General features: G+C 42.9%; 1 protein-coding gene across 2 annotated transcripts; it reads right to left on the reverse strand.

Annotated features, from left to right (window-relative positions):
* Window positions 1–5,477: 5,477 nt before the first annotated feature.
* Window positions 5,478–20,907, reverse strand: LOC106587229 (ubiquitin-conjugating enzyme E2 Q2). Of its 2 annotated transcripts, none has more exons than XM_014175413.2 (13): window positions 20,268–20,907; window positions 19,072–19,176; window positions 14,215–14,337; window positions 13,395–13,451; window positions 13,063–13,203; window positions 12,167–12,251; window positions 11,997–12,057; window positions 11,703–11,793; window positions 11,555–11,613; window positions 11,232–11,280; window positions 11,034–11,129; window positions 10,007–10,073; window positions 5,478–8,823 (listed from the first exon to the last, which is right to left on the reverse strand). In XM_014175413.2, exons 1-13 carry the CDS (start codon window positions 20,424–20,426, stop codon window positions 8,792–8,794), a joined length of 1,125 nt encoding a protein of 374 aa, XP_014030888.1. In that variant the 5' UTR covers window positions 20,427–20,907; the 3' UTR covers window positions 5,478–8,791. The 2 variants fall into 2 exon arrangements, with proteins under 2 accessions (XP_014030888.1, XP_014030887.1); XM_014175412.2 differs by having other exon boundaries at window positions 13,048–13,203; window positions 20,268–20,906.
* Window positions 20,908–23,644: the final 2,737 nt, after the last annotated feature.

Below are 23,644 nucleotides of genomic sequence, written 5' to 3' on the forward strand. Positions count from 1 at the left end.
AAATTATTGATTATTATTATTATTTGTGCCCTGGTCCTATAAGAGCTCTTTGTCACTTCCCACGAGCCGGTTGTGACAAAAACTCACACATAATTCTTACGTTTAGTAAATATATTGTATAGTGTTTGTGTGGCAGGCTTACAATGATGGCAAAAAACAACATTTGAGAGTGCGCTGACCCTGGTGCTAGAGGGGGTACGCAGCTGGAGGTTGAATGTTTGAAGGGGTGCGGGACTATAAAAAGTTTGGGAACCACTGTGCTAGTGCAATTGTAGCCTGAGTCCAGGCAGGGCACTGATGCATTATAGCAGAGTTAAATAACCTTCACTCACCACTGGCTGAATTCTGCTCTCTCATACAAACAATGGTGCAGCCAGTAACTTACAGCGTTCAGGGATAATAATACATTTAAAAAAATTATTTAGCAGACACTCTTATCCAGAGCATCTTACAGTAAGGAATTCATATATTTTACTGTCCATTACTTTGTTCTGTCTGAGGTGGACTTTCTGCTACAATGCCCCTCCCCCCCCCACACACACAATATTGAGTAAGCATCTAGAATGAATCATAACCCCCTATAATGGATATCCATTTAGTTTAGAGTCCATGTAAGCCTATGCAAGGAGGCACATCATCACTGTGACAAACTGCCTTCTATCTCTGATCTGACATGCAAGACCACCTCAGAGAAACCAAATATCACCCAAGATGATAGTGCGGTCATCTGGGTAAATTAACAGTTTTTGTTATTTTGGTTCATTTCCGATCTTTCTGGAAATGTTGCATGGTCTTGACATGAAACATTTGCATTGCTAGACAGTTAAAACAGGCAAGTAGTTCATTATTAGTAAGATACTTTGCATTCTGTTCCGTGGAGGGGAAGTAGAAAGAGAACGGACCAATATGTCTCTGGCTGGATACATTCCCTGAAAAGGTTAACTGGTCTGTGATGAGAACTTTGAAACTTCCAGAAGACAGAGTGAAATGCAGGCGGATGCACCATTAATATTTACCAAAGACTTCAAGCCGGAAAGAATTGGATTGTCAGGCTGGCCTTTTACTGTAATATATGCATCCTATCTCCTGATTGTGACTCTGTGGCAGTCTGAAAGGCAGACCGTGAATACATTTGAAGTACATTTATGAAAAGCAACATGGAAAACGCTTGTGAAGGTCATTCTCACCGCAGTGCTGCCTGCAATTACATGCCCCTAAAACGCTGATTTGGATAGTTGTAATGAAATAAAATGAGCTCTCTCCCTTTGTAGTGTGAAAGCATGTAATATAAATATAAATCTCATACATTGTGTAGCATTGCCTCTCATCACTGAAAATAAGCAGCCCACTGTGTTCTCCAGGCCAAATAATCATCATTATAGAGAATATAAACAGCCTATGCTGTTTGAGAGAGAGAGAGAAAGGACATGCTTTACAATTCAATTGAAATTCAGCGTTGTGTCCCAGGCATCTGTCCAATATTCTCCTGGGATTTATTTGCAAGCCCTTGAGGGGATCTGTCATCAGCGGTGCATTGAGACATTCAGGCGCTAGAACAGTGCTCCTGGTGACAGAAAGAAGCAGAGACCATTCCCCGGTTAGGTCAGGCTGACCTGACTAACTTTGTTTTAAATAATCTGATCCGTTCCCAAGTGCTTGTCCCTAGAAATACAATATACATTCTGCACATAGATATACTGCTGAAGGAATGCATCATCTTAATGTCAATCAACTAGCAGTATTACAACACACTAGTATACAGCATACATCCCTAGGCTGTGAATTATTACAGATGTCCACCTTGCTGGTACTTTGGTATTCAGAGAATAAAGACAAATGACCAAATACTCTCTGACAGTTTACTTCAATTCAAGGTACAATTAGATTCCACATTCATTGCCATTGGCCATCTTAAACTCATCACTTGTCTTGTTTTCTCCTCCATCCCTATTTTATGTGACAGGGATGGTTACGTCAAGAAATGTTACATTTGTTTTATAGATACCTCAGGCTTTTGCACTAGAACATGTTTCCAGTTAACTGGGGCTGTATGATATGTGAGGATGATCGTGACACCTGCCTGTGCCTGATTGGTTCCCAGCTCTTCCAATGCAGCAGCAGGTCACTCAGGGCCACTGTGATTGGCTCCTTGCTCATTGACCCTGTTGCTTCACCTCAGAGGAAGAAGATATTACAATTGACCTTTGCTTGTGTCTCCAATTTACTCTAACAGGGAGACCTTCTTACATACCACAAGACCACTGCATATTAGTGCACAATATACTGTAGCAGGTTCATAGTTCATCAAACCAGACACTTCACACTTGATTGTGTTGCTACCATGCTGTGCTGTCTTATGTCTCTCTTTATGTAGTGTTGTGTCTCTTGTGTGTTTTGTCCTATATTCGTATTTTATTTTTAATCCCAGCCCCCGTCCCCATCGCTGCAGGAGGCCTTTTGGTAAGCCATCATTGTAAATAAGAATTTGTTCTTAAGTGACTTGCCTAGTTAAATAAAAGGTTAAATAAAAATAAATTAATAAAATAATAGCATGGGCATGATACTAGGAGGAGAATGTTATGATTAATGCTCATAACAGGCAGCTTCTGAAGTCAGATAACCTGTGAAGGCATCTCTTTCCAGACTCCATTTGGAGGAACATGTTGACAGCACAATCTGTAAGGTTAAGATGCTGAACAGTGAGGAGACTTGAGAGTTATCAGAGAACATGTGAAAGTATGTCAGATGAAATCCTCACTATGTCTTTGATGTAGTGCCGTGTGGCTCAGTTGGTAGAGCATGGTGTTTGCAACGCCAGGGTTATGGGTTCGATTCCCACGGGGGACCAGTACGGGGGAATTTTTTTTAATGAAATGTACACATTCACTACTGTAAGTCGCTCTGGATAAGTGTCTGCTAAATGACTAAAATGTAAATGTAAAAACGTAGTCCCTGACTCTGGGTGATGCTTGTGTATTTGGCTGATGGAAGGCTGCTGGTGCATGTCGAGTTCTGATGGACAACAACTGTTCAGCTTCAGGCTATCAATCAACTACAGTGGATTCTGCGTGCAAAGCAAACTGCAGTGTGTACTAGGATCTGGCCTTGGGATGAAGGAAAAGCCAGCATTATCCCAGTCTCAGTATGGCCTCCGTAGAGGTAATCACAGTGACACACACTCCTTCCACCCCCTCAAAGACATCCTCACTCGCCTGTCAGACCTGGAGCCGGGCGAGCATCCGGGAGACAGGCTGAGGAGCCAGAGAGTATGGCCAGAGCCAGGTAATGAGGTTTTCTCCACTACAGCCAGAGGACAGTCAGCCAAGACTCCAAATCAACAACAAAAAAATGATTCAAATAAAATGTCATTAATAAGCAATTAGCCTTGCTAGGGGAATCGTGGAGCGCTCTACTTCTCATCTGTCTCGCTCTCCTTTCCTTCCTCCTTTCAGTCAGAACTGCTTGCCCTGCATACAAACTATCCATAAATATGATTAAAGTTATCAATGTTTTATAATGGAAAATGTAGTTTCATTGTCTTGGGCATGCTCCGAGATCGTTGTGGGTAGAACGTAAGGGAGCGGTGCCTCTGTTTCCAAATGCACAATGTCTGTACTTGGTTTGAGTGGTTTATAACCATAACTGTTGTTCCTGCAGGGATGAGAAGAGCGACCAGTATAGAGGCATTTGAAGGAGGGCAGGATGTTGTTTGACTGTCTTTGAGAAAAAGAACCGACTACAGCAATGTTCCCCCGTAATAACCCATAGGGATTAATTTGGCTTTTACATCAGACTTCATCTATGGGATTGCTCAAACCCTGCCAACTCACTCTACCACTGTGTGACTCAAGTATTGATGAGGGAATATAAGCCAAAACAGACTTGACTTGTGATATTCATGTCAAAATATCAAATAATGAAAACAGCTACTGAGGGAGAATGCTCCAAATTTAACATACGGATAAAATACAGATATACAGTGCCAAAACATTTCTGCAGCATTGAAGGTCCCCAAGAACACAGTGGCCTCCATCATTCTTAAAATAGAAGAAGTTTGGAACCACCGAGACTCTTCCTAGAGCGGACCGCCCGGCCAAACTAAGCATTCGGGGGAGAACGGCCTTGGTCAGTGAGGTGACCAAGAACCCGATAGTCACTCTGACAGAGCTCCAGAGTTCATCTGGAGATGGGAGAACCTTCGAGAAGGACAACCATCACTGCAGCACTCCACCAATTAGGCCTTTAACTGAGTGGCTTCTTTCTGGCCACGATCATAAAGGCACGACAGCCCGCTTGGAGTTTGCCAAAAGGCACCTAAAGGGCTCTCAGACCATGAGAAACAAGATTCTCTGCTCTGATTAAACCAAGATTGAACTCTTTGGCCTGAATGCTAAGTGCCACGTCTGGAGAAAACCTGGCACCATCCCTACAGTAAAGCATGGTGGTGGCAGCATCATGCTGTGGGGATGTTCTTTAGCGGCAGGGACTGGGAGACTAGTTAGGATCGAGGGAAAGATGAACGGAGAAAAGTACAGGGAGATCCTTGGTGAAAACCTGCTCCATCCAGAGTGCTCAAGACCTCAGACTGGGGAGAAGGTTCACCTTCCAACAGCGCAACAACCCTAAGCACACAGCCACGACAACACAGGAGGGGCTTTGGGACAAGTCTCTGAATGTCTTTGAGTGGCACAGCCAGAGCCCAGACTTGAACCCGATCGAACATCTCTGGAGACCTGAAATTAGCTGTACAGCGACGCTCCCCAGCCAACCTTGCAGAGCTTGAGAGAATCTGCAAAGAAGAAATGGGAGAAACTCCCCAAATACAGGTGTGCCAAGCTTGTAGCATCATACCCAAGAAGAGTTGATGCTGTAGTTGCTGCCGAAGCTGCTTGAACAAAGTACTGAGTAAAGGGTCAGAATACTTATGTAAATTGGGTGTTATGCAAAAATTCCAGAACTTATTTTTGCTTTGAAATGGGGTACTGTGTGTAGATGGGTGGACTATTTAATCCATTTTAGAATAAGGCTGTAACGAAACAAGATGTGGAAAAAGGGGGTCTGAATAATTTTAGAATGCGCTGTATCAATGAATTTCTGTAACAATGTTCCAGCACCCTCTAGTGGTAATCTGCTGCACCCAGAGAGAACACAAATATAACAGTGAAACTATTTGTATGGATTTTCTGCGACAGATATCCCTGATATGTATTGAAGTCATCAAACCATCATCTACTGAAGTGTTATCGCCATACTAGCCATCCAAACCCAACTCGGTGTTCCAGATCCAGTGTGATTTACATTGCTCTTCCATTAGCAAAAGCATTGCTTTTAGGACTCAGGTAGCCATTCCCCTCTGTCCTTCTGGTTAGAGCTAGAGAACAGCCATATTTATCCCCATTCCTGGTTTCAGTTTTAAGCAGAGGGTCCTATATAAGATTTACACAGCTCTAGATCACATCTCAAATAGTACACAGGAGTATTTAATAAAATTCTTTATTCATAAACTTGATGCAAGTTTACAAATTACTGTACATGGTCAGAATTACCCTTGCAATGAAAAACAAAATAAAAGCATGCTAACAGTGCATAACTTTATAACCCGCTCAATCGCCAATCACAAAATGAAGCCAGAAAAAGGAACCAATAATTAGTTTCAGGTCTCAAACCAAAATCTCCCATCGCACTGGGTTTTTAGTCAGAAAACTGGTCTGGATCTGTATAAGAGGAGCTGTAATTCACTGCACGACTGACATTAGAACAGACATTGGGGCCTTCCACGAAGTTAAAAGCCCATTTGACGTCTGCTCTGAAGGCACAGGGATTTAAACAGTAAGAGTTGGAGTCCTGCTCTGGGGTGGACAGAATAGTATAGTAGTCCATTTGTTTTAGACCTCATACTCCTAACACATGGGCGGGACGCCCATAACTGTTGGAGACAGCCTTTTTGCAATTGGTATCCTTTAGAACTAAGCTGATCTGGTGAGAGTCAGTCCTACATTAATCTATAAAAAAAATAATCTGTTCCCAGAGATGGGGTTTACTGAGACAGCATCTACCGACCTCTGCAAACTAATATAAATGATCCAACCTGACAAATCAAAACTGTCCAGTCCACACACACACACCCTAGTCCCTAGAGTGAAAGTAATTTCTGAGATATCTACATGCAAAAGACTACAAAACCAGGAGGTACAGGATCACGATGATGTCCTAGATTAGAAACGACCCAAGACAATGAGCTTAAATGGGTGAGGTAAAGCGTTGGTTCACCTTTCTGCATCACAAACCTGATCTGAGGGATTGAATGAGATATATGGGGCCTATATCAAGAGCAAGCATGTCCCTCCCACCTCATCACTCCACCCTGTTACCAGTCTTACCAGTGACTACTTTAAAAAAGATCGAGACAAGCCAAATGGAGAGCGCGCAAGCCAATGGTTACTGTAATTATAGGAGGGGAAACCAATTTGGAAGTAAACAATAGTTTAAAAAAATAATAATTTGCATCTCGTGACATTTGTGAAGCAATCCCTTGCTAAGTCAAGTGTGCAGTAGCTATGTATTCCTGAGTTTGCTTCTCCAGAGAACACAGGGGAGTTTCTAGCCGGGGCATGTTCACGATGAGGTCAGCCATGTGGGAAAGCTGTGGCACACTTGGTACCAATACCTAACGACTATGACAACGGTTATCCATGTGTAGTAGACATATTTGGTAATAAAGTCAGTCACCATATTCGGTGAATAGTAATAAACCTGTAAATGAGTCTTCAGTGCCACCATTTTGACAGAACGTGAAGCATTGTGTTGTACAGGTGGGGGGGGTGGCTGACTTTACAACAAATACAAGGTAGATGGAGCATAATTACACATTATATACCCATTATTAGTATATTTCACAAGGGTGACAGTTCTGGATGAGGTTAGTGTGTCGGGCTGACCTACAGCGTTGAACAAAAAAAAGTGGAATATTTACTAGGAACAAGCTGGTTCCTATGCTGGTTTTTGCGACAACATACTTCTAACAATGTGGATAATACCCACACACAAAACAAAAAAACATTATATGTGTGTAATAACATTAAATCAGATGCTTCACACAATATTCTGCATATTATTCATATAGCTAAGACTTGGCATGCTCCAGGTTTGACAGTGCTGAGGATGGTCATGAGTTAGGGGTTCCTCTGAAAAACTTCCTTCCATCACTGACAACCAAGATCATGAGGTCAGGTCATAAGTGAATAATCAGAAAACAAGGTACCAGAGAGGGGAGGCAAAGGATGGAAATGAGTGGGGCTCAGTCTTTGTTGAAGGCATTACTACACACCTTACAGTCAGACCTGAAAATATATTTTTTTAAATCAACAAATATTTTATTATTGAGCATGTGGAATGAAGAAGTCCACTGCAGCCATTAGGCATGGATGGGCGATGTGGGAGTGTGAACAAGCTAGTTAAGACGATGGATTCAAATTAAGCAGGGGACTGCACTGAGCCGTTTTGAAATTGTGTGTGCATAGCCTTACTGAAAGGTTCATCAAGTTTGGGTCACCGGGGAAATTAGCAAAGGCCAAAAACCACCACTGTGTCATTGAGTAAAAGGAATGGTGTGTCACTTTTGAACATATGAAACCACTAACAAAAGTATTTCAATTTATACAGGAAAACAAAACAATAGTAGTCATTATGCTTACATAAAAACATGGTTTAAAAGGTATTCCTTTTAACTTCTGCAAGAGTATCCATGAAGCAAATGCTTTGTTATCCTACGTCTGAAATACACCTTGAGAAATTGATGCCCCTGCTATAGCCAGGGGTATACTAACGCAGTCTCCACCCGCCCGAACCCCAAAACCCACACAAGGTTACGTTAAAAACAATTAAATCAATTCTCAGAAATACAACTCTACAAGTTTTACATGGAGTTATATTCAACTACATTACAGTGATTAAATCCAACCTGCCTTTGCTAAGCCCGGTCATATTTCCAAAAGCAGCCTGAGAGGAGATTGGGCTGGGTGGAGGCGGCCTCCACCTCTTGTGCTCAACAGGATATCCTCCATTAAGCCGTCTCAGTCACACCTTGGTCAGGCGTCTATAGCTCTCCTCTCTCCATTCAGGGCCTTTGGCTTTTGTAGACCTGCCGTTTTTTAAGGAAGCTAGCTTTAGGAGGACATGTTATTCCAGGAGGAATCTTGGCAATATACAGATACACAAGCACAGATATGACAGAGGCCATCCATGGGGAGTGAGGTGATGCTCATCCCCACTACCAGCATTTCATTGTCCATCCCAGCCTCCACTGTCACAAGGGGAATGTCACCTGTCATTCTCTGTTTCAGTCTGTGGCCGGAGAATCTCAGCCCGTCATGCGACTGATGGACAGCTTCAGTCACTAGCAAAAGCCATGCCTCAACCTTGACCCGAAATCACAGGCAGTAAGTAAGCTATTCTTTGCTTGCCCAGAGTAGGATTTAAGGGAGTTGCACAAGATATGGAGCTAATTCAATGCTCAGGGGATTAGGGGTGAGATTGTAACAGAAGAAAACAGAGGGAGCGATTGCACAAGTGAGAGAAAGATAAATAGCGAGAGGGTGGATCCCCTATTGCGAAGTGGATAAGGTGGTTGGTCAGTGAGGGGTTTTAACCATTGGTTGGTTGGTTCTCATGGTAACAGAATGGGGATCAAACTCCCAATGAAAACAACTCCAGTTAGAGAGGGAAAAGAAAAGTGGGGGGGGGGGTTGCTCCCATGACATGTGGTCCCAGTGGAGGCATGGCAACGGTCCTCTTACCCATCCTCCTTAGGGGGAGTGTACCAGCCTACAAGGATCAGACAAGAGACAGTACACTCAGTTATACTGGACAAAACACAATCAGTTCATCCAAGACAGTAGGATTGATCAAAGAGTTGGATGCATTTTATCTTGACCTAAGAACAAATCACTGTAGCTGCCATATGACACCCTCTTGGAGCTTGTAATACACTACATGACCAAAAGTGTGTGGACATCTGCTCATCGAACATTGCATTCCAAAATCATGGGCATTAATATGGAGTTGGTTCCCCCTTTCCTGCTATAACAGCCTCCACTCTTTTGGGAAGGCTTTCCACTAGATGTTGGAACATCTGCTGGGATTTGCTTCCATTCAGCCACAAGAGCATTAGTGAGATCAGGCAGAATCGTCTAGCATGTTGTAGCGTTAAGATTTCCCTTCACTGGAACGAACTATGAAAAACAGACAATTATTCCTCCTTCCCTAAACTTTACAGTTGACACTATGCATTCAGGCAGGTAGCGTTCTCCTGGCATCCGCCAAACCCAGATTCGTCCGTCGGACTGCCAGTTGGAAGTGTGATTCATCACTCGAGTCCAATAGCGGCGAGCTTTACACCACTCCAGCCGACTCTTGGCGCTGCACATGGGGATCTTAGGCTTGTGTGCAGTTGCCCTTTTCATAAAGCTCCCGACGAACAGTTATTGTGCTGACGTTGCTTCCAGAGGCAGTTTGGAACTCTGTAGTGAGTGTTGAAACCGAGGACAGACCATGTTAAAACACTACGCACTTCAGCACTCGGCAGTCCCGTTCTGTGAGCTTGTGTGGCGTGACAATTTGCAGCTGAGCCGTTGTTGCTCCTAGACATTTCCACTTCCCAATAACAGCACTTACAGTTGACTGGGGCAGCTCTAGCAGGTAAGACATTTAACTGACTTGTTGGAAAGGTGGCATCCTATAACGGTGCCACGTTGAAAGCCACAGAGCTCTTCAGTAAGGCCATTCTACTGACAAGGTTTGTCTATGGAGATTGCATGGCGGTGTGCTTGATTTTATACACCTGTCAACAACGGGTGTGGCTGAAATAGCCAAATCCACTCATTTAAAGGGGTGTCCACATACTTTGTATATATACTGCATCTTCCCAACCACTGACTGATGTATGGAGGGATGTAATCTCAAGGTCAAATATGATACAAGATGTGTAACTGGACATGGTAATACTCACCGTTCTTTTCATGGATCTGGACCAGGGATTTGTATGACTGCTGTGCTCTGGCAAGATTGTATAGGTTCTGAAACAAAAACAGCGCCTATATCGAACTTGTGCTTATGAATGCCCCAAGCAGTGTAAAGGTTCAGGACTAAGCACCATCACGTACAAGTGAATTAGTTTGATGAAGTCTGACTGCACGGTGGATGCCTTTCCATCAGCTTCCCCCAGAGAATTGCGCCGCTCGATCTGTTATCATGCTACGTTTGCACGCACCGCGGGTGACCATTAATCGCACCATAATAAATAGCGCGTTGAACCGTGTGGGGAAAATCTCTGAGGAGCCGGGAGCTGGGTCTATTTTCTCCAGTGTGTGTAATAAAATTCATATTCAGAGTGGAACTGGCTCTTATAAAAAAGGTCCTATCAACCCAGTAACAGAAACATTGGTATTCTTATGTTTTTGATTAATAGGTACATTTCTGGCATTTTATTAACCATACCTACCCAACTTTTGTAACCTCAGGACAGATATGATAAACACTTTCATTAAGCAAGATTTGAAATCAACATAGCTGAGTATCAAGTCTTTGTTTGGTGTACAAGGTTAGATCCTAACTTTTAAAAAACAGATTCTCATACAGCAGGGCCCAAGATTCCTTGAAACTGCAGCTTGTCTATAAATAGCCCTGTCATTTGGTCTGCTCCAAATTCTACTGGGATCCCAGAGTCAGATTAGTGTGACTGTGCTGAGAGAAGAGGGAGAGAAATGACAGCACGAAGTGGACTCATGTGAAGCGTCAGCATTAAGAGATCAGCAGCGTCGCACTGTCCCAGCGACGCTAAGTAACAACGTCCTGTTTAAATGAAGTGCTGGGGGCTCATAGATACCTCATCTCCAAAGAGCAGCTAGGACCAGCTGGCCACACACACACAGCTCACCCCTTTATCCATGTCAGAACACCATGTCAATACACCCTATAGTACGCATCATGTTAACACATTTCAAAGCTCTCTGCCCCCTTAGACAAACAATGCTTACCTTATTGGCTCCAAACTGCACTCTGGCTTTTCCCTTGACTAAAGTGGCATTGATCTGCATGATTACAGACTCTATGGAATAGGCACTGCTCCAGCCCTGAAATCAAGTGGCGATACATCATCAATGCACTAGCATTTACCTCCACTGTGAAATAACAGTGGACAAGTTTTGAACTGACATTGTGGCATAAAAACATACCTGTTTTGTGAGAAGCTCCATGCACAGGGCACCCCCTCCAAGAACATAACTTAAAGACAGCAGGTCAGAGGAAAATATTAGAATATGTAGATATAAAAGGTGATCAAAAATCCACAATAAATCTCTTATCCACAAGCACAGATGATCTCCTTTTAGCTAAACTGCCACTTCTGACTGTCAGCTTTTCACTGGCTGTTGACAATGTCTAGACCAGAAAAGATTGCCCTTCCTTCATGGTTAAGTGAGGGGAGCAACTCCGTCACAGTGGAAACACCGCAGAAAAAACAAAACCATTCCCTTCATACGCAGTGAACTGAACTCACCCTCCAGACAGCACAGGAGAAGCCACCCGTACAAATGGTGGATCAAAGGGGAAATTATCCTGCAGGTAGAGAACAAAATAACATTAAAATGAGAACACCCAACACTACCAAACTGGCTTTGCTTTCTAGTATCAGCATTGGTACTTACTTTATATGAGAAGTTGAGCAGAATGTAATCCATTCCCTCCTTTTCCTTTAAAACCTGCAGGTCACTGTGTAGAGGACTATCTGGATCTACGCTGTTGAGCAAATAGAGTGCATCATAATACATCAGCCACATGCTAGAATTATACAGTACTGTCAACTCCTATGGTAAACAGGCCTAGTGCCGAAAGAGCAGTGAATGCGATAAGGCATTATCCACCCTCATCCTGAGATCCAGCCTTCCTGTCAACTTCCTCCAGTCTTAACCACAGTATAACCCCCCTCTTTAGTTACTTACGTCCTCAGCTTGACGTGCCATTCATACAGGCTGTCATTGACCAGCTCCACTGAATAGATACCTGGAAGAGAATGCATAGTCTGGTAAGTGACATTCGGAATCAAACTGTCATTTTTTTTATTGCAACATATCTGAAGAGCCTTCTAGTGCTGCTGCAGTGAAGTACGTACCCATCTTGTAACTCTGGGACCGGTATATCTCCCGGAGCTCCTTCATGAGGCGGTCTGAGGCCTGCACTGAACCAGATACCGCACCCTGCAACACACAATACAGACAGGGTAATACACCGATACCCAAACATACAGCACATTGAACAATTGGGGATAATAAATGCACAGACACTGACGGCAACAATTAAATCAAATATTTACAGAGCCAGTTCAAATATGCTAATAGTCCTGCATTTAGATAAAAAGTATACAAACTCCTATAAATTAACAGGTATTGATCAGCATAGAGACAAAATGCTTCAGAACTAACTGTCAGTATACAGTTCGCTACAATATATGGTGAGAATTTCACAGGTTCCATAGCAAGGCTCTCATCTGCAATAATGATAGATTTGAAGAGCTGAGCCATTGAATGCAGTAGGGACTGTGGAGGATGAGAGAAGAGCATCTCATTTATAAGTCTCTCGGGAACGCTCACAGACCTTAGGGGAAACAGCTGTATTCTAAAGCAACAATAAAGAGAGCCATGGGTAAATGTTAGATAACATGACTACTATCAGAATAACTAATTACTGTCATTTAACCTACGCAATCCATGTTGATCATGTCCTTGTTTACAAATACAGTCCTAAACAGCATAATATGGGTGTACTGCATTGGTAAGAAATTCCCTCAGTAAAACACTGACGGAAAACAAGATGGAAAATACATCCATTCAGAACCACCTGAAAAACTGGTTAGATGCATGCACATTAGCTATATCATAAAGGGTCACTCTAAACATCCCAGTGTAACAGTGCCGGGTGCAGTAAACTGTTCTAGGCCTAACGACAGATATATTCCCCATGCATCCCCCAAAAGCGTATAAAATGTCACCTTACCGAATGAGCACTTACGTTCAAGTGGTCCTGCCTCTGGTTCTTGCGGATCTTCTCCAGGATGGCCAGGTTCTCCTTCTCGATGCCGTCATCCTCAGACTTCTTCCCATCCACTGGCTCCTCCTCTTTCATCTCATAGTGGTCCAGGTCTTCAATGTCCTGCTGGCACAACACACAATGACAAGATAAGAGCATTAGAAGACATGTTTTACTTCAAGTTTACACTTGAAATATGTGTGATTTGTACTGACTATCTAGTCGAGCTTGACATCCAGCATGGCTCAGCTCAAATCACCATGGTAATGTGCAGCGCTATATGTAATGACAGTTATTTGAAAAGGGTTAAGGACCTCTCCCATTTCCTCTTCTTCCTCCTCTTCCGACGTGACCTCGTCTGTGACCCCATGCTAAAGAAACACAACAGAGAGAAAGATGAGTTCACAGACAGTTCAATCTCATTCCTAACATGCCATACTTAGTGACGCCAATTGCTTTAGCAAGTTAGATGTAGGCTTATAGTCTAACAAAAAACCGGTAGAGATATTTGTAGGAATGTTTTGAAATGTGCAAAACCAGTAAGTGAGTTTCTGGGTAGTCAGAAACAACATTCCTCAACTGTACAGGCTCCTACTATTTAACATTCAACCTCTGCTTCAGTCATTCTAATTGCTAAGTAGACTATTTTTTATTTTACCTTTATTTAACTAGGCAAGTCAGTTAAGAACAAATTCTTATTTTCAATGGAACACTGGGTTAACTGACAGTGGCAGAACGCCAGATTTTTGTTTTACCTTGTCAGCTCAGGGATTCGATTGTAGCCTACCATGAGGCTACGGTTGTGTGTTCATTGGTTACGAGGTAAATTATGCTAGCATCTCCCACTGTCCCCTCCCACAGGAAGAGTATTGATTCCATCCCCGGGACAATGACCTAATCATTAATGTCTGTGCTGATGGACGGTTTCAGGACAGTATTAGGTAGCTTTGACAATAAAATTAAACAAAGGGATTAGGCACATGACTCACTTCAGGTATGTGAAAGGAGATGGTCTTCATGAAAAAGCCTCTTGATGCTTATTTTTTACTTCAATGCCATCCAATGGAAAAATATACAGGCCTAGTAGTACTTGAAAACCAGAAAACATTTTGAGCAGACATTAGGCGTCCTTACCTTTCGGTCTTGTCCTACAGGGCCGGCAGGGAGGGGCTGGTCCAGCATCTCTACATCTGGGTGCTGGGGCAGGTTGTACAGCCGACAGAGGTCACAGATGAGCCGCTTTAGCTGTTGCAGGAGCTGGGGGACCGAGGGACAGTACCAGCAGGCACAGTTTGAGTTGGGGAGCACAGGCAACAAACTAGCAGGTCAGCAGCACTAGATAACACAGCACAGACATGTCACAGATACATTGCCGTGAAAAAGGATTTGTCCCCTTTCTGATTTTTTTTACAACGAATGCTATCAGATCTTCAATCAAAACCTAATATTAGATAAAGGGAACCTGAGCGAACAAATAAAACAAATGAGATACTTATGGAATTTATATAATAGAAGTTATGCAACACCCAATGCCCATGTGAAAAAGTAACTTCCCCCTTACACTCAATAACTGGTTGTGCCACCTTCAGCTGCAATAACTGCAACCAAACGCTTCCTGTAGTCGTTGTTGATCAGTCTCTCACATCGCTGTGGAGTAATTTTCACCCACTCCATGCAAAACTGATTTAACTCAGCGACATGTGGGTTTGAGCATGAACTGCTCGTTTCAGGTCCTGCCATAACATCTCAATCGGGTTCAGATCTGGACTTTGACTAGGCCGTTACAAAACTTCAAATGTGTTTTTTTCCTTCTCATCCATTCTGATGTAGACTTGATAGCGTTTATTTGATCATTGTTTTGCTGCATGAACCAGCTGCATTCAGCTTAAGTTCAGACAGCCTGATATTCTCCTCTAGAATTCGCAGATAAAGACCAAAATGTATGGTTCCTTCAATGATTGCAAGTCATCCAGGTCCTGAGGCAGCAAAGTATCCCCAAACCACCACACTACCACCACACTTGACCATTGTTATGAGGTTCTTATTGTGGAATGCAGTGTTTGGTTTTCACCAGAAAAATGGAAGTCTTCAGCCATTCTGATGTAAAGCAACAAATTGTACATTTTGGAATGGCCTAGTCAAAGTGCAGACTTAAACCAACAAAGGTCGCTGAGTTAAAGCAGTTCTACATGAAAGTGTGGGGCAAAATGTGATGCGAGAGACTGATCAAATGCTTCCTGTAGTTGTTGGTTGCAGTCATTTAAGGTGGCAGTCATTGCAGGAGTTACAACCAGGTACTCTGTAAGAGGAAAAATAAATGTCTTCACACAGGGCATTGGATGTGGAATAAATGTATTAAATAATTATAAAATGTTTGTTATTTGAACACAACTTCCCTTGATCTTATATTAGGTTTTGATTGAAGATCTGATAACATTCAGTGTAAGAAAATATGCAAAAACAGAAAATCAGAAAGGAGGCAAATACTTATTTACTGCATTGTACCTTAACCACAGCACACCTTCAGAGACTACATGAAAGGTAAGATTGTCAGGGAATGTCAGACACCTTAGCAACAGTAACTTAGTGCAGAAATGTGTACCTCTGCAAGCTTCTCAGTATTGCTATAGAAGAAATGTATTCTACTGAATGTAGGCCTGGTCCATAAATGGTGAAAATGTTGTATAATGCATGGTGCAGAGAAAATCTGAACACCACAGATATCTTTGATAAGAGTACAATAAAATGCAGATCTGGTGGGCTACAAACAGAGCATGCAGTGTGATTAAGTAGGCTAAGTCAAAGAATGTAGCTACATAAGCCGATATAGCCTACAGAGAACTCAGTGTTTCCCCTAGGATTTCTTTCAGCAATGGCAAAAGGGGGGGGCGAGGGCTTGCTCTTTGCTGGGGGAGTCTGGGGTCATGCCCCCCTGAGAGATTTTTCAGGTAGAACGACTGAGAAGGGCTTCCGAGTGGCGCAGCGGTCTAAGGCACTGCATCTCAGTGCAAGAGATGTCACTACAGACCCAGGTTCGATCCCGGGCTGTATCACAACCAGCCGTGATCAGGAGTCTCATAGGGCGGCGCACAAATGGCCCAGCTTCGTCCGGGTTAGGCCGTCATTGTAAAATAAGAATTTGTTCTTAACTGACTTGCCTACTTAAATGAAAGGTTAAATAAAATCAATAAAAGTGGTCACTTGTGATGACTTTTCAAAAATACATTCTACTCCAAAATGAATGAAAATGTTGACACCATTTGAAATAAAATGGATCGCGCCACTGCATTGTAGGGAGATGAGGAGCAGGTAGTGGCTGTGTGCTCATGGCTCTCATTTGTACCACTGCTCACTCTGTTTGCTACAAATATACCTTGTAATGCTGATCTTGAAGAGATTCTCCAGGACTTTTGAATACACAAAGTAGAGCTCACGAGCAACAAATGGTTCCTGAAAGGTGCGTACTGTGTCACATATGTGCATATAAGTGCACTAGGTATGTGACAAATGGACAATTTTCCTTAACGTTTAAAAACGGCAATTATTTATTTCTTATCAGAAAGTCATAACATTCCACAATTTACAAGGCAGAATAACAGCCCTATTACATATGCATGACTCCTAGGGACAAGCAATTAAGTTATCTACTGCAACTCTTTACAGACTTAGAACACAGCTACAGTAACATAGCAATAGTGACAATTGGTAACTTTTCAGAAAATGTGTAAAATGTGACAGTGAAATTCTGCTCCAGCATAAAATGTTATTTTTTTTAATAGTATGGTTGATAGTTGTTTAATTTCTACTAAAGGTCTTGGTAAGTCACAGTATTTAACAAACCTTAAAGTACTTTTTTTAGGAGAGACTGGTCTCCACGCAGGCAGCAGCTCAAGATTGTTTAATTGATAGTTCTGGTTGCCTAGTAATGGATGTTAGTCCCACTTCAGAAGCCTCATTCCTTTACAGACAAGTAAAATGCCCATTCGTATCTCCAGAGAAGGTTTCGTGTCGGCATTTAAAAATCCGTACTGTAGCCTACACTAATAGACAAGCAAGCTGTAGCGCTTTCAAGGGAGCACATTCCATTATGTCTGAAAAGGGTACTCGATAAAGGATAGCGATAGCCTATCGTAATTTTAAAAACGAAGATTAGGCTACTCCGTGCTCGCAAGAAGAGGGCACGACAAAACCTATTCCCCCTCAGGAGACAGAACAGAAGACTGAAAAAACTTGACACGGGCCCCCAGATCCTCAAAAGGTTCTACAGCTGCACCATCGAGAGCATCCTGACCGGTTGCATCACCGCCTGGTACGGTAACTGCTCAGGAATCTGACCGTAAGGCACTAGAGGGTAGTGTGCACGGCCCGGTACGTCACTGGGGCCAAGCTTCCTGTCACCCAGGCCCAATATACTAGGCGGTGTACGAGGAAAGCCCAAAAAATTGTCAAAGACTCCAGTCACCTAAGTCAGACCGTTTTCTCTGCTACTGCACGGGCAAGCAGTTCCGGAGCACCTAGTCTAGGAACCAAAGGGTCTTTAACAGCTTCTACCCCAAGCCATAAAACTGGCCACTGGATTATTTACATTGACAACCCCCGATGCTACTCGCTGTTAAGTATCTATTCAGTCACTTCACCCCCACCCCGGTACCGGTACCCCCTGTATATAGCCTTGTTATTGTTATTTTATTGGTGTTACTTTAGTTAATTCTTTTAAATATTTCCTTAACTCTTTCTTGAACTGCACTGTTGGTTAAGGGCTTGTAAGTAAGCATTTCACGGTAAGGTCTACATGTTGCATTCAGAGCAGGTAACAAATAAAGTTTGATTTAATCTCAAAATTCACACGACAAGGTCCTTTGGCCTGCTGAAACTGTGGCAGTGTGTCTGTCAAGAAAACCCATCCCTCCGGTTCTACAGAGAGGCACTCTCGACACTCATGCCAAACATGACAGAGGGCTGTCCTGTGATGTTTGAGTGACATGAGGGTGACTCCAAAACACTTAAAAACCTCAGCTGCCTAACAGCTGAAACTAAGACAAGAGGAAACAGGCAGAGAACTTGTCCTGTAGCAGAGTACCTCCCTGAATTGGTCTGACATTCATCTCCCTTTAACCTCCAAGACAGGTTGGAAGAGCAGTATAAAATATCCCAGCTGTCACACAACTCTCCTATCAGAACTGCTTTACCCAACACCACCAATACAGGTATGGTTAATTAGTCATTAGAAGAGCTGTGATAGGCCAAAAAACAACATGTTTCTACTGCTCCGTATAACACTTAGGTGAAGTTGATTTGATTACTATTCATGTCTTATAATACGGTTGTTTTAGTTTGGATACGAGCATCTGCTAAACAAAATTGTAATTGTAAACAAATACTTCAAATATATTGTCATAATCCAGTTTCATTATCTGAACACTGGGAAGTCTCCTTCCAAAGCATTCACATACTAGATCAAAGGCTGGGATTGAAATGATAGTCAAATAATGATTTAGCACCCCAATAATCTGCCTTCTTTTGATGGCTTGGCTCAGCAGGCCGGCGTTGTGAAATCATGCACAGAGAATGCTCTTGCTGAGCTACAGCCTGGCCCATTTAAAAGGGACTGCTAGTTTAGGTAAACTGCTGTTTTTGCATGAGGACGAAAAGGAGAGTCGTTCAATCTTCTCTGTGAAACTTTTGGGATAATGGGACAATTCAGAGTACAACGCATTTCTCATCCCTGGATTGAAATATGTTTTCCAAACCATATCTCGCGACGGCTCTGCAGTCAATCTACACAGGAATGCTGTCTGACCCTAGTGCATCTGTAAGCAAGAGGGTCGGATCTGCTGGCTCTGCTATAAGTCTAGGCTCAATCAAGTGCTTGTGATGAAATAGCACAGAATAGATAGACGTTACTAAACATGAAATAAGATGCAAAATGTTCAGAAGAATACACTCCACCATCAACTGTTAGTTATACTAGTTGTAGGGCTGAGATATTACCAGGGTGCTGCCCTTTCTGACATCCTCCAGGCGCTCCAACACTTGTGTTAGGCTTGGGTCATCAGAGTCCACAAACCAGATTGGAGGTGTGGAGGGGTACGATTCCTGCAATACATGGGTTTTATTGAGGATTAGAGAAACAAAACAAAAATAAATCAGCATTATTGTGTGATAATTGTTTGGAACAATAACATTGAAATTAAACAGGAGTGTGACATTGGCCTGTGTCTGAATCATACATCTAGGAAATCTCAAGTCATTTTATACAGACAAAATAAATATCTGATTACTACTTAACATTACCGGAAGCTAAATGAATGTGATGGTGGCCATTTCACATTCCTTATAGAATCTTAACTAGCCAAGTAACGTTAAGAGCACTGAATTCAATTAGTATGCTGGTCAAAGGAATGTAGCAAATTGGAAAATACAAACCAACAGCATACAGCTAACTAAAAGCTGAGCTGGCAGACCACGGTCTTTTGACAAGACCAGAAGCTGTTTGACAAGTGATGCTTTTGAATCATGCTAGCTAGCAATTATTTACTGACGTCATGAGTATTGCTAACTTAGTGTTATCAGTGACAACTGACGGGCTAGACCTTATTGCGTTGACCATGAAACATGCAATTACAACAACCACTACGTTAGCTATCGAACTTGTTTGACAATCAACTAACGTTAGAAAATGCGGAAGTGTAGATAGCTAACGTTAACGATGTTCATCAGTGACGCAGAAAGCATCCCTAGCCTAGGCCCTAGCATAATGTCATGCCCGTTTCAGGATAAGTCTTTGGCTAAAATCAGACTTGCTTGTCTCTCAGTATTTTAGCTAGCTAACGTTAAGTACGTAACCTACAGTAGTAATATGCAAATATTTACTCATACTAAGTTACTATATTAGAAACAAGTCAGCTACCGTTAGCTAGCTTGCTAACATGCAAATATTGGGACTCCTACTAACGTTAGAAGTATAAACAAAAGTCAAACAAACATTGCATAGCTAAATGATAGCTGGCTAACGTTCGACCGGCCACAGTTTGTTTCTTTGACCATCTGTTCGTTCGCCTGTCCCGCGAGGCTAAAACACTGTGTTCAAAGCTAACCTACTGTAACTAGTTACCGCGTTAGCTAACTAATGTACTTAGCCAGCCAAATAACGTTAGCTAGCCATGTCGCCTCGTCTCCCTACTTACCGTAATGTTGCAATGTATAATCAACAGTTTTTCTCCAGTCACATTAAACTGACAGTTTAGCTCATCCGGCTTCCAGTCAATAATTCTGAAGCGTTCGTGGTTTGGATCAAAAATGGACTCCAGAAACTTCAGTTCGGCCTTCAGCCCCGAAACCGACATCTTCCACGCATCTCCGGCTGGGCCGCTGGGGAGGAGTGAATTCGGGACTAAAACTGCAGCTACGCAGTCGAGTCCCAAATCAAGCCTTTTAAAACAACGTAATGTGAATGTCAAACCGCCTTCAAGGCAGGTTAGCTAGCTAGCTAACAAGGCACCAATGGAAACAAGCAAACAGTTAGCTAGCTCAATAACAACGCCTTGATTACTCGTCCGTTGTCTTTCCGTCTAGCTAGTATTGTTGTTGATGTCGGCCTTCTGATAGTACAATTCTAAGACCATAAAATGTGGCTTGGTTGAGTATTAACAGTTCTTTCAATTAGTTGCTTATTTGTTTCGCTGGTCAACAAACTGCTCATGATGATGCCCGCAAAATTCTAACCCAACGCAGGCACGGTGTGTCGTTGAACCCCGGCGCTCAACTGTGTTTTCTTCTGGGGTTTAAAGATGGCGTTTTCCCGAGCCTGCAGAATCCCAGCATCCAGCGCGTGCTCAGTTGAGGGGCGGAGGTTAGAACACCAAAATATAGAAATAAGTAAATCACTTAGACAACTTTGAAACATTTGGTCACAACAGTCTTCCTGTGTGGTGACTGAGTGACAGTAAACCGTCCTTACCTGGAGCATATTGTCACTAGAATTGTAAACGTGTAGCTGGCCAAAGGTATTCATTTTCCAGGTGGAAGTTTAGGTCAATAAAACATATTTATAATGTAATTGATGACAAGGCAAACCCATGGAAAACTAATTGGATTGGCTTGCTAATGAGAGAGCTGTCTGACTTTTTAGGGGGTCTTTAATTCACCTTTAGACATCATTTTTTTGAAGACTGACTTGTTGAGAACACTGTTTGTCCTACTGACTTGTTGAGAAAACACTGTTTGTCCTACATAAAGCTGATTGTCCTACGTTATTGTAGCTATGCCCTTGCACCAGAAGATGTAAGTGTACTACTATTTTTTTAGTTAAATGTTTTTTCCTCTAGCCTTTAGCAAGGGATAAACTGAACTCAAAGAGTAGCTTCTCAACTTAACAAAGCGTTATGATGTCAAATCAAATCCAATTGTATTGGTCACATACACATGGTTAGCAGATGTTAATGCGAGTGTAGCGAAAGGCTTGTGTTTCTAGTTCTGACCGTGAAGTGATATCTAACAAGTAATCTAACAATTTCACAACAACTACCTTATACACACAAGTGTAAATTAATTAATAAGAACATGTACATATAAATATATGGATGAGCGATAGTCGAATGGCATAGGCAAGATACAGTAGATGGTATACAGTACAGTATATACATATGAGATGAGTAATGTAGGGTATGTAAACATGATATAAAGTGCCATTGTTTAAAGTGACTAGCGATATATTTATAACATCCAATTTGTAATGATTAAAGTGGCTAGAGATTTGAGTCAGTATGTTGGCAGCAGCCACTTAATGTTAGTGATGGCTGTTTAACAGTCTGATGGCCTTGAGATAGAAGCTGTTTTTCAGTCTCTCGGTCCCAGCTTTGATGCACCTGTACTGACCTCGCCTTCTGGATGATAGCGGGGTGAACAGGCAGTGGCTCAGGTGGTTGTTGTCCTTGATGATCTTTTTGGCGGTCTTCCTGTGTCATCGGGTGGTGTAGGTGTTCTGGAGGGCAGGTAGTTTGCCCCTGGTGATGCGTTGTGCAGATCTCACAACCCTCTGGAGAGCCTTACGGTTGTGGGCAGAGCAGTTGCTGCACCAGGCGGTGATACAGCCCGACAGGATGCTCTCGATTGTGCATCTGTAAAAGTTTGAGTGTTTTTGGTGACAAGCCAAATTTCTTCAGCCTCCTGAGGTTGAAGAGGCACTGCTGCGCCTTCTTCACCACACTGTCTGTGTGGGTGGACCATTTCAGTTTGTCCATGATGTGTACGCCGAGGAACTTAAAACATTCCACCTTCTCCACTACTGTCCCGTCGATGTGGATAGGGGGGTGCTCCCTCTGCTGTTTCCTAAAGTCCACGATCATCTCCTTTGTTTTGTTGACGATGAGTGAGAGGTTATTTTCCTGACACCACACTCCGAGGGCCCTCACCTCCTTCCTGTAGGCCGTCTCGTCGTTGTTGGTAATCAAGCCTACCACTGTAGTGTCGTCTGCAAACTTGATGATTGAGTTGGAGGCGTGCATGGCCACGCAGTCATGGGTGAACAGGGAATACAGGAGAGGGCTGAGAACGCACCCTTGTGGGGCCCCAGTGTTGAGGATCAGCGGGGTGGAGATGTTGTTTCCTACCCTCACCACCTGGAGGCGGCCCGTCAGAAAGTCCAGGACCCAGTTGCACAGGGTGGGGTCGAGACCCAGGGTCTCGAGCTTAATGACGAGTTTGGATGGTACTATGGTGTTAAATGCTGAGCTGTAATCGATGAACGGCATTCTTACATAGGTATTCCTCTTGTCCAGATGGGTTAGGGCAGTGTGCAGTGTGATTGTGACCTATTGGGGCGGTAAGCAAATTGGAGTGGGTCTAAGGTGTCAGGTAGGGTGGAGGTGATGTGATCCTTGACTTGTCTCTCAAAGCACTTCATGATGACGGAAGTGAGTGCTACGGGGCAATAGTCGTTTACTTCAGTTACCTTAGCTTTCTTGGGAACAGGAACAATGGTGGCCCTCTTGAAGCATGTGGGAACGGCAGACTGGGATAGGGATTGATTGAATATGTCCGTAAACACACCAGACTGCTGGTCTGCGCATGCCTTGAGGACATGGCTAGGGATGCAGTCTGGGCCGGCAGCCTTGTGAGGGTTAACACGTTTAAATGTTTTAGTCGTGTTGGCTGCAGTGAAGGAGAGCCCGCAGGTTTTGGTGTTGATGATTATTACACAGCACTCTGATCCTCTGCATTGTAATTCTCCATTTAGTCACACCAACTCCTCATGACATCAACTCCTCACTTAAATGGACAGTGAAAGAATGATGAACCAGGACTTAATTATTGGGTGATGGTAGTCTGATCATCAGCTAATTATGTCTTACAGTCAATATAATACTAAATGTGCTTGTGACAGGCGCAAGTGATATGATATGTGAATTGTCTACTGCAAATTTGGATGGGGCGGCAGGTAGCCTAGCGGTTAAAAGCATTTGGCCAGTAACTGAAAGGTCGCTGGTTGGATTCCACAAGTCAACTAGGTTGAATCATTCAATGTGCCCTTGAGCAAGGCACTTAACCCTAATTGCTCCTGTAA

Source organism: Salmo salar, chromosome ssa26 (genome assembly GCF_905237065.1).
Source record: "Salmo salar chromosome ssa26, Ssal_v3.1, whole genome shotgun sequence".
NCBI classification, from domain to species: Eukaryota; Metazoa; Chordata; class Actinopteri; order Salmoniformes; family Salmonidae; genus Salmo; species Salmo salar.